Source organism: Pelodiscus sinensis, chromosome 2 (assembly GCF_049634645.1).
Source record: "Pelodiscus sinensis isolate JC-2024 chromosome 2, ASM4963464v1, whole genome shotgun sequence".
Lineage (NCBI taxonomy): Eukaryota > Metazoa > Chordata > Testudines > Trionychidae > Pelodiscus > Pelodiscus sinensis.
In genome coordinates, this window is record NC_134712.1 from 76,265,856 (window position 1) to 76,282,693 (window position 16,838).

Genomic DNA, 16,838 nt, shown 5'->3' on the forward strand with positions numbered 1-16,838 from the left:
CCATTGAGTTTGTATAACATTGGCCTCCTCTCTTTGCCCCCATCACATAATCTTGGTATTATGATAGACTTCCTTTCTGTGGTAGGTTCCCTGGGGGTACAACCTGCAACTGTGAAACTACTGTGGCTCTTCAATTCTCTAGCTGGGCTGTTTCTCACAGTGCTTTGCTAGTGACAAGCAGCAGACCCCTCCAGCTGCTGTTACTGCTCTGGCTATGTCTACACTTGCAGTATTTTTTTTTTTACTGGCAGTTTTATTAGTGATAGAGAAGCACTAAAAGAAAAGTGCTGGTTTCTGTTCACGTTGTTTTCCATAGACATCAGAGTGCATTTACATTTGCAGCACTCACATTGCCGATGAGAGGAGCTCACTGGTACTGCTCTGGAACACAGCAAATAATTGTTGTGGTAGGAGCAGATATTTATGTGTGACAGCCGTCAGAAGAAACCCATCTTTAGGTGGAGGTGGAGACTGACCTCAGCAGCCCACCTCCCTTCCTGATTCTGCACAGCAAATGCGGTCTGTCTCTGTTCATATTATGGGAGGCTGAAGGAGCATGCCACAATAATGATGTTTTGTGTCCAGAGCAGTGACCCTGGTTGTTAGAAAGGAACAGTGCATACATACAGGCAGGACTGATGAGTGTCAAAGAGCAGCTATTTGAGCTCTGCCTTGTTGGACAGCTCCAGAGGGCAAAGAAACAAGTAAAACCAATCAGTGCTAAAAGGTTCTTGTTTGGATGGTCAGCAGTTTGAGTGCAAAATGTGGCTTTCCCATGAAGACGCCAGCATGGTTTTTGTGCCAAAACCTGACTTTTTTCACAATAACTGGCAAGTATAGACATAGCATCTATCACCAGCAAGTAGAGGCACAGCCAGCTCTCCAAGCCACTCATGAATCATATACAGAGAAATGCCAGCTAGTTTCCTAATCCCCCATCCTGGCACCCAGAAATATACCATCTTGTACTGCTCAAGACATTCATTTGAGCAGTGTAAACGTATTAATTAACTTGCCACTTCATCAAAGGAAAGTGGGCATGCTCCAGCCTTTGTAATCTGAGCAAATTTCTTGAGCACTTTAGATAAACTCTCTGGTAAGGATAAAATATTAAAATAAGTTTATTAACTTCAGAAAGATTTTAAGTGACTGTAGGTGGTAGGCATAAAAGTGAGAGAGCTGCCTTAAGAAAATAAAAAGTAAACGTATTCTAAACTTTTAGACTAAGACAAAGGTGAATTAAACTGCTTTTTCACCCCCCCCCCCCCACTGGATGTTCCAAAGTAGACTATAGTTCTTAATACACAGGCTGACTTTCCTGCTTAGCCTGGGAAACTTCAGTTCAAGTTTTTGTCTTCTGAGTGTTTTTGTTGCCTTCAGCATAGGTGGGGGAGAAGAGAGGCAATTGCATGATGCCGCTGATGCTTATTTTATACACTGAGTTGTTATCCCTGGAAAATATTGGCCCAAATATGTCCTAGTGGGCCTTGTTGAGTCAGAGTTTAGCAGTCCACCTGGTATGGTTTGTGCAACTAAGTCATAGGATATTATGCAGTGCTTCTGCACCTTTCTTACAGAATTATACATCTTTTGTTTACAACTCTCCTTCTAATCCATGGGACTGTGTCCACATTGGCACCCTTTTCTGGAAAAGGGATGCTAATGAGACACTTCGGAATTGCAGATACCGCGGGGGATTTAAATATCCCCCGCGGCATTTGCATGAACATGGCTACCGCTTTTTTCCAGCTCGGGGCTTTGCCGGAGAAAAGCGCCAGTCTAGACGGGACCTTTTGGAAAATAAAGCCTTTTCCGGAAGATCCCTTATTCCTCTTAAATTCAGGAATAAGGGATCTTCCAGAAAAGGCTTTATTTTCTGAAAGATCCCGTCTAGACTGGCGCTTTTCTCCGGCAAAGCCCCGAGCCGGAAAAAAGCGGCAGCCATGTTCATGCAAATGCCGCGGGGATATTTAAATCCCCCGCGGCATTTGCAATTCCGAAGTGTCTCATTAGCATCCCTTTTCTGGAAAAGGGTGCCAATGTAGACACAGCCAGGTTGTTTAAAACCTGCCTCTGGATGGGTCACCTCCTTTGCTGTCACTAAAGAATTAGCAGTGAGCAACTCCGAAACTCAGTAAATTTCAGTAACTGTCGTAGAGGAAAAAGCTTGTAACTTCATACACACTAATATACATATTTTGACAGAATAGTGGGTTTCAGCAGATCATGGCATTTCGTATGATATTTTTTATGGTGTGCTTTGTGTGAAATATCATAGCCATAAATATGAGTAATGAATATGAGAGTTACAGGATGCTACTCTGTGGTACAGCATGTCATACAATACTACCCTCTTAGGATACCTGTCATCTACATAAGCCTTCTTGCTGTCAATATGTTCTTGATTTTCATAACTGATCAGAAAATTAATTTTCTCGCTTGCTTTTTTCCCCCCTCTGCCTGCTTGTATTCTTTCATTTTAGCTTAAATATATTATTTAATACTGTGTCAAGTATTGGGGGATAAAGCTTATATGAAAAAAATCTATACAAAATAAAATTGTATTCAGTTCCTACCATAGGCAAGAAAAACCCTTTGATAGAAGCAATTGGCAGTTATGAAATACATATTTAGCATGTGAACAGTTGATATTCAAATTGGGAGAAAAGGGACTTCAATTCACATCTCTCAGCTAAAAGAATAAGTAATTTGATCAGATGATGGCCTATCAAACTGCCATACTTGTGCTTTTTTTAAAATATCCATTGAGAGTGGGTATAATCAAAAGATTAATGAAACTCCAACCTGTCTTGCCAGGAAGGGAGGTAAAGGGTGAAGAGGTATAACTGGCCATATGAGTGTGACCAGGTTGTTCATCTTTGGGTCTTCACTAGGAGCAATTGTGAGAGGTTAACTGGTCTCGTCTCTCTCCCCTCCCCCCCCGCTGTAATCTGTACATATACTTGTAAGCTTTTGACTGTAGATTTGATGTTAGGAAATAATGTTAAATATACTTATCATGTGTTTTTGTTTTCATGTGTGTGTCTTTGCACTGTATGAAGGTTAGTGCTTGTTATTACTTCCCAAGTATTAAATATAAGTTGAGCCTCTCTAGTTTGGCACCCTCGGGGCCTGACTGGCACCAAACCAGAGAATTTGCTGAACCACTGAAGGTCAATATTGTCTAACGACATTACCAACACTTCCACTGCTTATTGCACTTTTAGAATACATTTAGGGTAAATTAGAGCTAAATAACAGCATAAAACACTGAGTACCAGAACTGGTGGCTGTAAACAAACTTTATGGGAGTGCAGGAAACTTGGCCACACCCATGATAAGTGGACATCCAGCTAACTAAAATCATGGCAGACTATGGATGTTCTGAGACTAGAAGTTCAACTTGTACCAGTCTCAAAATAATATCTAGATTGACTGGTATGAATAAATTAATCTGCTTAGCTGGGCTCTTGAACCTAGAGATCCTACTGTTTCACTGATCCAAAAGGGATGTATTCAAATCAAGGGTATATGTGAGCTAAGACCTTGTGTATAGTGACCTCCGCCATTGAGCTAATCTACATCACTTCAATGACACAAATAGCGTTGCTGAAGTTGACGTTCCTAGCACAGTGTCGTGTGTGCAGCAAGGTTGGTGGGGGCTACTCTCCCATAAATGCCGGCTATGCTTCTTCTTGTCCTGGTGAAGTAGTGACGTCGATTGAAGAGCACTCGGAGATCAATTTATTGCATCTAAACAGACTGCTGGTGCATCGATCTCCGACATAGTACAATAAGCCCTAAATGTTAAAAGGACTAGGTTTGCATAGAGTATGGATTTAAGTGAATGATAGATTGCAACTTTTATGTTAATAATTTCAGTTACTATATAAGAGATAATGTGAATAGAATTATACTTAATGACAATTGCAAGCTGTTTTATGATTTAATAAGAACAAGAAATCATGAGCCAGGCCCCTAATTTAATATATGTACATAATATAATTAGTGTTGTGACTGTGACTGCCATTGATTGTTTAATGATACTTAACATATCATGTTTTTTCTCTCTGAAGGACCTAACCATATGCCTATGCAGGGACCTGGGCCTAATCAACTCAGTATAACTAACAGTTCCATGAACATGCCTTCAAGTAATCATGGGTCTATGGGCGGTTATAATCACTCAGTGCCATCTTCACAAAGCATGCCAGTGCAGAATCAGATGACTATGAGCCAAGGACAGCCTATGGGCAACTATGGCCCCAGACCAAACATGAACATGCAACCAAACCAAGGTAAATGAAATTTCATTACTTCTACGTGGGGGTTAGCTAGAAAGCAAGGCCTCATTTAAGCTTTTAAAGGGATTGGGGGAGCTTTTATACCAAGCTAAAATGTTTCCTTCTCTACATATATATCTTTTATGTCCCTGAAGATCTTTGGTTGGGATGCTTGAGGGGACTTAGGTGCTCAGCATTGCTACACCTAGCTTTTAGGTGCCTAAAAAATCATTAGAACCACTGAGTTCAACAAAGCTTGAGTTAGACACTTAGACCCCCTATACAGTGAATAGAGAGAAATAAGCACTGAAGAACATGATCCACAAAAGCCAGCATGCTAGTTAGGGAACGGCCTACAATAGCCTATGGGAGATGCTGACCAGAAGGGTAGATGTTAAACTCCTCTCCTTTTTTGGAGATAGATACCTGAAGGGGATAAGTCATTTGATCTGAACCAGCATCTCTCAATTGAGTGCCCCAATTAGTAGGCTGTGGAATAGTCTGATGTGTCCCTCAGTCTTTCCTGTTGAAGTTGCTCCGAATGATTGTTTAATGAAACAGTGGGATAGTTAAATATCAATTGGGTCAGAGATAGAGTTGGAATGATTCTATATCCTAGGGCTGCTAGGATATAGGATATGATTCTATATCCTTGAGAAGTGGCTAATCTTTCTTTGAATTCCTTCTCCACCTCATGAGGGATAGGGACTTGAATGGAGGGTGATGTTGGTGTTGTTTTTCCCATGTCTTGGATGAATACTCTGTGCATTAGGCCAAATATTATGAAGGAGATCCTCCTTTTCTTTCTTCCCCTCCAGGTTGTTTTGTGTTGTATGTTTATATAGGTGCTGCAAATGAATTGGGCCTCTATGCAACATATAGGTTGCTGAATGCCTGTCATTCCTCATTTGTGGATTACTCTGGCTCTTTGGTGGGAGATAGGCATCTGGTTGCCTAGAATGGGTCCTAGTGAAGGAGATAGGAGTGAGGCTGCAGTTCACATGTCTAGGCAGTGGTTCTCAAACTCTTTGGCTTGTGGCCCACCTGGCTCAATGCAAACCTTTCTGTGGCCACCAATTGCTAATGGAAACTCACCGTTAATTACATAATTATGCCCGAGCCATTTTTCTAGTGCTGCAGCTAGGGAGAGCAGTTTAATTTAACCGGTAAGAAAGGAAATATTAAATTATTAAACAGACTAAGTGCTTTAGCTCTCTCATGTTTATCAAACTTCATTTAAAATAAAAGTAAAATATTAATTTATGTCTTACACAAAAGGTTTCAATGTTTTCTTTATTTATGGAAGGGCTGGGGAATCTTTTAGATCAGGGGCCACTGACCCACAGAAAAAATCATTTGGGACTACACAAGTGAGAAGCGCAAAAAAAAAAAAAAAAATTCCAGAAAGACTCCAAACCTCATTGATGTGGCCCCCAAATGAGACACCGCACTCCTCTGGCACTCCAGCCCCACAGGGCGAGTGAGATGGACAGGGAGGACTGAGGGTCAGGATTCCCATGGGCTGGATTTACTCTTCTGGGGTTAGTGGATTTTGTGAACCGCCCCACCAAAGCTCTGGGGTGGGGACAGAAATGAGGATTTCAGTGTGCAGGACAGGGCTGTCAGCGAGTGGGATAGGGATCAAGGTGCAAGATCTGGGCAGGAGGTGGGGCTCAGGAGGGGGTGAGGATGGGAGTTCTAGGTGAGAGGTTGCAGGAATAGGCTGGCAGTAGAATGTCAGACCAGGGAGAGAAAGCAAGAGCAAGGAAAGGTGCAGCATGTGGCCAGGAGGGACGGTGCATGAATAAGGGTGGGTTTAGAAGCAGGGTAGGAGTACAGATGTATTGGAGCATAAGCCTTTGTGGGCAAAGACCCACTTTGTCAGATGCATGTTATGCATCTGATGAAGTGGGTCTTTGCCCACGAAAGCTTATGCTCCAATAAATCTATTAGTCTATAAGGTGCTACAGGACTCCTTGTCACTTTTGCAGATCCAGACTAACACGTCTGCCCCTCTGATATGGGGTAGGGATAGTGTCTGGCCAGAAGGGAGGAAGCTGGGGGTATGAGTGAGGGGGATTGGAGTGTAGGGTCTGGGCATAGGGGCTGGATTACCTGGCTTCATGCCCCCATCACTTCCAGGCACAGTCTCCTGCTGTACCTATTGGCTGCAACTCTGGCCAATGGGAGCAGCAGAAAGAGCTACAGACCATTATTGGACCACAGTTTGAGAACCACTGGTCTAGAGGCAAAAAATTTGGTGCCAAGTGAGTTTAAGCATCTTTGAGTAGAACCCTACTATCCATATATCTATCTGCAAAAATTAGCCACGGATATTTGCATCTGTGGCTATAAAGCAGTTATATTTAGGTAGAGCCTAGATGGCAGCTGAGCTGGAATTTTGGGGTCAAAATGGTGTCTAAAAATGGACATTAGACACCTTAGTACCTTTGTGGAACCAGACTAACATGTCTACCCCTGGAAAAAATTGGAAGTTTGTCTTTTTTCTCCCGTGTTTCTGTCACAGTGGAGTAGCGAAGGGAAGGTAAAGGGGGGCAGTTGCCCCTGGGCACCACGTTAGAGGGGCACCTATTTAGCAGTGGAGGGAAGGACGGCGCTAGGACCCCATGGGTGACGGCCGCTTCCACATCTGTAGGAAATCAAAACTGAGTGCAAAGCGCCCAGCGGGAGCAATGCGCAGGGGTTCAGGCTGAGCATGCGCAATACGCAGCTGGTGCACAAGTCCCGTCTGCGACTATAACCCCCACAATCCCTTTCGCCGCATGTTGGTCCAAGGCATTGCCAATTGGGCCTCAGCATTTGGGTCCTCGCCTGTAGCCCTTTCAAGAAACCACAGCCACCGATTGGCCATAGAGCATGTCAGTCTGGCTGGAGATGGAATGGTCCCATGCGCCGAAGGGAGCCCCATGTGGCGGCAGAACAAGCAAACCGTGGGGGGGTCTGGTTGGAGGGTGCAAATTTTGCCTTTGCCACTGGGCACATAACACTCTCACTATGCCATTGTTCTCTCACGTCAGTGTTTTCAGTTAGGGTATGTCTACACTACCCCGCTAGTTCGAACTAGCGGGGTAATGTATGCATACCGAACTTGCTAATGAAGCCCGGGATTTGAATTTCCCGGGCTTCATTAGCATAAAGCCGGCTCCGCCATTTTTAAAAGCCGGCTAGTGCGAACCCCGTGCCGTGCGGCTACACGCGGCACGGGCTAGATAGTTCGAACTACGTAGTTATTCCGAACTATCTGTACGCCTCGTGGAACTTCATTAGCAAGTTCATTAGCAAGTTCGGTATGCATACATTACCCCGCTAGTTCGAACTAGCGGGGTAGTGTAGACATACCCTCATTGTGCTACACTCATGCACAGTGTAAACTACTGGAAGTATCTGCTTTTGCCAAATCTGAATTGGAACCTGTATCTTTTTTTTTTTTTTTTTTAAAGTGTTATTTGGGATGTTAGCATATAGCCCCATCAAACTGGCTCTCCTCGCAGACTGGCTTCCCTCATGGACCTGCTGTGCCTGCCACCATAACATTGGGTGGCAGGGGGTTCATCAGCAGTGGGGCTAGGAGCTGGGAGTGCGCTGACTACTGGCCCTTCCCTGGGAGAATATTTTAGTAACCATGTAACTGCAAATAATGGTCGCGGCTATACAATTACTAAAATACACACTATCTAATGGCACTAGTGTTATTTATGTAACATTCAGCATTTTGTGAAGATGATGATATAAAGGAGTTACTACATTGCTGTGTGTATCTTAAAAAAAATTAATTGCAATTAATCACACAATTAAAAAATTTAATTGTGCGATTAATTGCGTGCGCTGCCCCCTTTGAATTGTGTGGCGCTGCCCCTTTGAAATGCTGCCACAGCATTTCAAAGGGGCAGCACTGCAGGAGCTTGGGATCAGCTGGAGTCCTCAGCTGACCCCAGGCTCAGTGCAGCTGCCCCTTTGAAACGCTGCCCCAGAGCCAGCACCTCAGGAGCCCAGGATCAGCCAGTGTCCCCAGCTGATCCTGGGCTCTGCTCGCGCTGCCCCTTGGAAATGCCGCCCTGGCATTTCAAAGGGACAGCACAATGGGAACCCAGGATCAGCTGGAGTCCCCAGTTGATCTGGGGCTGCGTTGCACTGACGCATTGAAATGTTTCAAAGGGGCAGCGCTGCACAACTAACCCCAGGCGCTGCCTGGAGCCCCGGATCAGCTGGCGAATCCAGCTGATCCCAGGCTCCTACTGCGCTGCCCCTTTTGAAAAGTCCTGGCAGCGCTGTGGAAATGCTTGCGATTAACGCGTTAATTGTGCTCTGCTTAATAGCAGGCATTAACACGTGTTAATTGACAGCTCTAATTTTCTTTTAAAGTACTTATTCACAAATCATTTTTTAATCTCATGGATAAATGGTAGAAATAAGATTAGATTGTCTGTACATTTTTTCTACCATGTGTACCCTGTTCTTTATCACACATGTTTTTAACTTGAAATACCTGTTTGTTTTGTCTTAGGAATGGAATGTCAGTCCCAGATACACTGTTTCTACATAGTATTTTCTGACTCTGGAAAGAAAAATTCAGAACTGATTCTGTTTAAGATATTTATCCAGAATAAAGAGCAGAGATGCTCTGTCCTATTAGCAGTGTGGTCCTTATCTTAGTGTCATGTACACTGTAGTATAAAAATATCATCTTACTACCACAGTGAACAAAATTGTTAACTTGTTTCTATGGTACGTATTCACGGAAATGTGCTCAACAGGCAGAGCAGAGCACCGCATGAAGGTTGTGAAGTCTTGCTGCATCTGATATGATCATGCCATCCTCCTAAAAGCCAAAATACGGAATAAAAATATAAATTTTGTAATTAAAACGTTTGTTTTCTATCTCTCTGGATTGTTTGCAAACAAGTCGACTAAAAATATGAGTGGAACTACCGTTACTTCATCTAGTGTGGAAAAAATATTTTCTACTTTGGAAGACTTTTTGGTCAGTAATACACATAATACAATAGTGTAAATTGAGATTGAGTTTTGCTCTCCAATAATGGCTTTTGTTCCATGTTTTGTTGCACATCTGTCAGTGGCAGAATAGGTTTTTTTTTCTTTTTTCTTTTTTTTAGGTCAGCTAGAGATTCAAATTAACAGGAAGATCCAGTCATCCTTAGTTCAGAAGGCAGTCGAGCCACCAGTGTTGTTACTTTAGCAAAAAGAAGAAAACTGATTATTCTGAGATTAGCCAATTGTAGTTACACAGCTCTTAGAAATCTGATAGTTAAGAAAAATTACAGTAGGCTTGTAGCTGTGATTGCAAGTCAAAGCAAATATATCTATGCTTATAAAAAGACACAAAAAATGTCAGCTTAGACAGGGGGTCCTGAGGCATTTTTTATTACATTTGTGAAACATTTTAAGAAAGTATTAGGCTGTAGCTGAAGTTTACCTTAGTTATGAATATTTGACTCTTAAGTAAATGATGTAGGAAGAAGTAAACACAAGGAAAGAATTAAAACTAAATATCTGTGCAGAAATCACTTTATTTTGTAAGTAATCGATCCATTTAAAACTTGAGTAGGAATGTGAATGGTTAACCAGTTAACTCGGGTGGGTAATAATTTTTGAAGGCGGGGCCACTTTATCAATTTCAGAAGTTATTGTGAGCTGTCCTGGAAGGGGCATGGGCTCAGGCAGAAAAGGCGGAGCCAGGGGACTTTGCATGCTTCCCTCCCCATCCACAGACCTTGATTGGCCTGGAGGTGGGGGAGCGTGTGAAGTCTTTTGCCCCCTGTCTGTGCCAGGGGCATGCAGTGCCTAGAGAGAACTGCCAGCTGTTCAAAACAGCTGGTGGTTCCCTCGGGTGCTGCTCATCTCTAGCAGGGGGGAAGAGACTTCGAGCGTTCCCTTGTCCCCAGTTCTCGATTGGCCTGGGCACTGGGGAATGAGAGAGTGGCTGCATGCTTGGTGGGCCAGATCTGATCTGCGAAGGCTCTCTTGCCCACCCCGGGTTAACTGGTAAGCATACCAGTTATGGTTAACTGTCGGAGGGCTGAAGCAGCCTGCTGTGGGCAGGGAGTGCTCCAGCTCATGTACAGTAACCCCTGTCTGCCCCTGTTTAATTGGTTAAACATAATGTTTCATTGGTTAACTAACTAAATGGGATTTTACATACCTGTTAGGGAGTAATCTGAGTAATCAGTGTCAGTCTGAAACTTTGCAAACAAGTGGTCCTATGGCACCTTAGAGACTAACCAAAATATAGAGAATCATGAGCTTTCATGGGCAAAATTCACTTAATCAGATGAACTGGAGTAGTGATTAGGGAGTAGTGATTCACCTATTTCAAAGTAGTATATTTCATGTTTATTCATAGCATTCCTTCTAATATAAAACTTGCCAGCTAGCCACTCTCTGGACAGTTAGTGTTTTTTGTTAACTCTTGGAAAATTAACGATGTTACAGAAGACTGGAAGAAAGCTAATGTTATGACAATATTTAAAAAAGGTAAATGGGATGATATTGATTAATTAGACCTTTAATCCTGACATTGATTCCAGGCAACAAAATGGAACAGCTTATACAGGGCTCGATTAATAAAGAATTCGAAGAGGGAAATACAGTTAATGCCAATCAAGATTAGTTTATAGAAACTAGATTCCTGTCTAATTAACTTATCTTTTTTGATGAGTTTACAAGTTTGGTTGATAAGGGTGATAGTGTTGATATAATATACTTAGGCTTTGACTTTGTACCACACAACATTTTGATTAAAATAATCTAGAATGATCAACAGGGCATACGTTGCCAGTAGTGAAGTTAGATGACAAAGATTTGGGGGAATGGTAAAAAAATGAAGACGTATCACTAATACAAACAATCTGGATTGCTTAGTAAGATGGGCACAAGTAAACAATATGTACTTTTTAATATGACCAAATGTAAAATTGTACATATAGGAACAAAGAAAATAGGCCATACTTACAGCCTGAACAGGAGCTCCCAGTGTAATGCTTTGATCAAAAGAGCTAATTCAATTTCTGAAGTGGTAATAGGAAGGTTATGTTACCATATATAATCGTTCATTAGTCCATTCGTTTATAAGATGGCCCCTCAAGATGGATAGGTAAAAAGGGCAAAACCCTATGACCCTTTCATAAGCCAATGTTTTAGGGCTTGGCAAACTTCAGCTCCTGGACAGTCAGAGTAAGATGCTGGTGTGCTGAGGCATTTTCTTTACCTGAAACTTCCACAGTTACAGCGCTTAGCAGCTCCTCGTCACTATGATTTGCTGTTCCTGGCCAACTGGAGCTGTGGGAAGTGACTGGCCAGCATGTACCTCAGCCCGTGCTACTTCCCACAGATCCCATTGGCTGGGCATGGTGAACCACGGCCACTGGGAACTTAGGGTCTCTATGCCTGCAGACCCTCCAGGTACACAAAATGTCCTGGAGTGACAGTAGCTTACCCTAACAGGTCAATCTACTGAACCTGAAATAAAATTTAAATAGCCCGTTATCGCCATAGACGTGCCAATCTACTGGGCTGCTTTGAAATAAAAAACAATCATAATTTGACAGTGATAAAGCAAGTGACATTCTTATATAAAGTCACGCTGGTGTTATCATATGCGCATATCAAAAAGGGATGGATGGACGAAAGTGGAACTATTGAATGGCGAAAAAGTATGAAATAAGAGATTAGCAACATTTTCTCAAGAAACCTGCTGTGTTCGTTTGTGACATGCTCAGGGCACACAAGATGGATGAAGTGAAATATGTGGCCAAAAAATGAAAACTACTTTGATTATAATACCTGGAGTCTTAATTTCTGTACTACAGCTGCTTTAGTCTGCCTGAACAAACCCTTTACAGACAGACTATGCAAAATGTTGTCTGAATGGAAATGCTCAGGCATGACACAGGTGAAAAAAGGCAGGCATTTTATGAAATCCTAAATCAGTCTGGTCACCCCTTGGGTGAAGGATGCATGGGAGTCCATTCCCTTGGAAATGCTATTTTAAAAATGCTGTATCAGCAATGCGTCAGCTCAATGTTTCAGAAGACAGTGCCATATTTGATGATGGCACAATGGAGGCTGATAAGGAGTCTGAAGATGACACTGCTGTGACATCTGCAATGACTCAAACCAAGTTTAATGAACTGTTTGGTGATTGAGAGACTGAATCAGACTTTGAAGGATTTTAAGACTTTTTAAATAAAATTGTTAGTATATGAGACTTTAAAATCAGTAAATGGATATTTAAAACGTTGACTGTATTTTTGAAAGTATGTGAATATGTATTCAAGCTGTTATAACAGGTTTTTCATTAAATTACATTATATAATTATAGGAAAACTTCCGTGTGTGTTTCTTGTTACACCAACTTTTAAAATACAGCAGAGGTTGGCAAACTTCGGCTCCTAAACCATCAGAGTAACTGCTAATGCACCAAAATGTTTTGTTTTGTTCTGTTCTGTAATTGAAAAACAAAAAATCGCTACCAGATCTCACTATTCAACCCCTCTAAAAAATCATCAACAACAAATACAACTCCCAAAACCACTGCACAAAATGGTTCCATTCTGGAAACTAATAAAACCCATGGTTCACCTTCTTGATGCCATTCTTATAAAGGAGACCCAAACCAAACTGGAAAGAAGCCGTGTCCTCTGTTGTTGGCAATAATACAGTTAGGTTGATGCAGAGTAGTAGATTCTCATTGTGGTTCTACAAAGTATTAATGAAGCTCTAATTTAAAAAGCAAATAGAAAACGCTACATTGCACCGTCAGGAGCCAGCATATTTTATCACATTGTATTGTGACTAATATTAATATTGTTAATTAACAAGCTTTCCTGAGATCTAGGAATATTATGGCAACTATTTTTTATAATTTTCTCATGACTGTGTTATTGTCCTCAGTACATTCCAATAGAGTGGTAATGAAATGGAATGGGTGGAATTGTCTAGTTCTGAAAATCCAGAATACAAAATATAATTTCAGTTAAGTGAAAATAATTTTAGCATCTTCATTTTAACCCTTTTATTCAGTACTTTAAAATTGGAACATTTGAAATTGTCATACTAGAGAACAAAAGCGGGATTTCAAAGCCTATGGTCTTAATTAATGGCCTATATTTATCTTCAAAAGAAAATGTGAAACATCTCTTTCCTCCATAATGCTCCTTTTTTGCCTCCTCTTGTTGAGAACTTTTTGGGTACCTTGGGCACTAACACAACTTAGAAGAGGCTCCCTCTTACTGTGCTGTTAATTAAATTATCATTTGTTTAAACTAAACTGAAATATGGCCACTTTTGAATGAGCATGTGTAATGCACTTTAGATTCACACCTTCAGTTAATTGTATTTAACTTTCCTGAATGTTACCTTGAAATATTATGCTTGTAAGCGCATCCTCAAAATTGTCTGCTTACCAGATTTCCACCATTAAATTTCTCTGATACTATCTGCTCCCAATTTAGAACCTAATCATAAAAAAAGAAAAACATTGTTTTTGAAGTTTGTTTTGATTTATTATGCTATTTTAAAGGATTTAAATACAGTTCAGAATTTTGAAAAGAAACAGCAATTAAGACCTAGTTGTACTTTTCTTCCCCTAATGATGTAAATAGTGGAATAATGTAGGTGCTTCACAATTTCCGCCTTGTTACGATTTAGCAAAATATGGTACCTTAACCTCCTTGTGATGACACAAAAAGAGGAGAAAGGATTCTAATCTTATTTTTAAAAGTAGTTTAATCTGTAATCGCAATCAAATGAATAAGGAAGTCTTATTTACCCCTTTACTTAGAAAAACCAGAGATCAACCAATGAAATGTATAGTCAGGAAGCTTAAAATAAACAAAAGGAAATACTTGACACAATTCACCCTCAATTAGTGGATCTTGTTGTCCGGGGTGTTATGAAGGCCAAAGCTATAACTGGATTAAAAAAAATAAATAAGTTTGTGGAGGATAGGTCCATGAATGGTTATTTGCCAGGAAAATTCAGGGATGCAGCCCCATGCTCTGGGTGTTTGTAGCAACTAACAGCCAGCTGTGAGGACTGGATTATTCATTGGATCACTTGATGATTGCCCTGTTTTATTAATTCAATTTGAAGCATCTGGGATTGGCCAGCATCCGAAGATAAAAAACTAGGCTGGATGGACTTTTGGTCTGATCCATTATGGAAACGGAGGGGAAATGATTCCATTAGCTTTGACCATGAAGAAAATAGGAATGAAATCTACAATATGCCCATTGTCTTGGTTGTTTTAAAAGCCACAATACCTTTTTGCAACCATCTTCACTCTTTTGGAGAAGTTCTGTTTTGTAAATTTAAAGTTCAGTTGGTTACCTAAGCTTGCATAGGTCCAGAATTAAGCAATGCTCAATCATACTGCTTTTGAAATGTCTACATGAATTTGGTTATTAATAGCTTAAATTTTGATTTGTTATGCTGTTGTAAAGGATTTTAATACAGATCATGACAGAAAAGATGAATACGTGCAATTTTTTTCTTCTACAGGTCCAATGATGCACCAGCAGCCTCCTCCTTCCCAGCAATATAATATGCCACAAGGAGGTGCGCAGCATTACCAGGGACAGCAGCCGCCAATGGGAATGATGGGCCAAGTTAATCAAGGAAATCACATGATGGGTCAGAGGCAGATTCCTCCATATAGGCCACCACAGCAAGGTAAGAATCTTAATTGAACTTCTTAGATTAGTTTAATTTTATTAGCTAGGACATTTTTTAAAATCGTTTTTTGCCTACATCATACTTGAACTAAAGTTCATGTTTCTTTGTCTTCAGCATATTTTTCCTCTTTAAAGGCAGCTGTTGCAGCAGAAAAGTTACTAGTATGGACATGAATTTTGAGATGTGTACCTCTTCTGTCTGAAACTCTTTTCTGAATAAAAAGAGTGTCAAAAAGTTTACACCCCGTATAACCAGCTGTATGAAGTAGAATTCAGTTTGTTGTGACAAAAGTTTGATATGTATGAAAAATAATTAAATAAACCATTTGGTACTAAAATTGCTCAAACATTAGTGGAAAGTGAGAGAAAATATAAGTATATTCCACAATCTTATAATTTTTTTCTTAACTGCACTCCTTTTTAAAAGGTCTATATTTTTCTTGACTGATAGCTTAGTCCTGTTGCTGTTGTACATGTGTTCTTAAAATGAACTATGAGCTAGAGTAACATACCTCAGAGTTGCAAACTGACCAGTCAACCACATGCTTCATTTGGAACTGAAAGTACGCAATCGGGCAGCAGCAGAGGCAAATACAGTACAATAGTGTGTTTACTAAACTAAATAATAAAGGGAAAGCAGCATTTTTCTTCTACATAGTAAAGTTTCAAAGCTGTGTTAAATCAATGTTCAGTTGTACATTTTTTAAAATGACCATAACATTTTGTTTAGAGTTACAAACTCTTCAGGGTTACAAACACCTTTACTCCCACAATGTTTGTAACTCTGAGTTTCTTCTTCGAGTGCTTGTTTACGTTGATTCCAGTCAGTTGTATGTATGCTGCATGTACCAGTGTTGGAAACTTTTCCTCGAGCAGCTCCTTTATGGTAAACTGTAGAGATCCCTAGAGTGGTGCTGCTATATCAACTCATATATACCACAGACGACTCTACTCTCTCTTAGTTCCTTCTTACCATCCATGGCGACGTTGGAATTATATAGTTCTTGCTTTATCAAATGTCTAGTCCCTAGCATGAAAGATGCATATTTCCACATTTCAGTCTTTCCATGTCACAGGTGTTACCTCAGATTCATAATAGTGAGTGAGCACTATCAGTTTGTGGTGCTACTGTTTGGCCTTTCTTCTGCCCCATGAGTGTTTACTAAATGTATGGTGGTGGCTTCCAAGTTTTCCCGTACCTGGACAATTGGTTGCTAAAAGCAACTTCCAGAGACCAGCTTCTTGCTCACCTAGACCTCGTGTTAGAGCTGTTCAACAAGGCATTGTGGCATTATCGCATAAGCCAGTCCTGAGTCCAGTGCAGAGAATAGAATTTATAGGGGCAACACTAGACTCAACCCAAGGGAAAGCAACATTACCAAAGTCATGGTCCCAGATTATTCAGGACTTGATAGGCACCCTCACCCAGTACCCAGTCACAACAGCAAGGACGTGCCTCAGACTTCTAGGCCACGTGGCATCTTGTTGCCACTTGATTAGATATGTGCGTCTATACCTTCATTACTGGCTCACCTTAAGTTTATGTACTCTCACGCCATAGTCTGGACATGGTAGTGTCCATCTCCCACGGGGTGATAGAATCCCTCGGGTGGCGGATGGATCCATTAAACTTGTCAGAAGGGGTACAATTTGCTCACTTGAGCCCCACTCTAACACTGGTAACCAATGCCTCTAATCTGGGGTGGGGGGCCTACCTAGGCAACCTGAGGACCCAAAGACTACGATCGCCCACAGACACAAGTCTTCACATCAGTGTGAAGAACGGTCAGACTGGCTTGCCAGGTGATCCTACTCCAGTTGTAGGGCTGGTGTGTGTTGGTGT

At 41.2% G+C, this 16,838-nt stretch overlaps 1 protein-coding gene across 3 annotated transcripts in view; it reads left to right on the forward strand.

Annotated features, from left to right (window-relative positions):
- Positions 1–16,838, forward strand: part of SS18 (SS18 subunit of BAF chromatin remodeling complex) — a 66,837-nt gene that overhangs the window by 37,403 nt on the left and 12,596 nt on the right. For all 3 annotated transcript variants that reach the window (XM_075920819.1, XM_075920818.1, XM_075920820.1), the window contains exons 5-6: positions 4,077–4,298; positions 14,823–14,993. In XM_075920819.1, the coding sequence (XP_075776934.1) occupies positions 4,077–4,298; positions 14,823–14,993 (393 nt within the window). The remainder of the gene's footprint in view (positions 1–4,076; positions 4,299–14,822; positions 14,994–16,838) is intronic.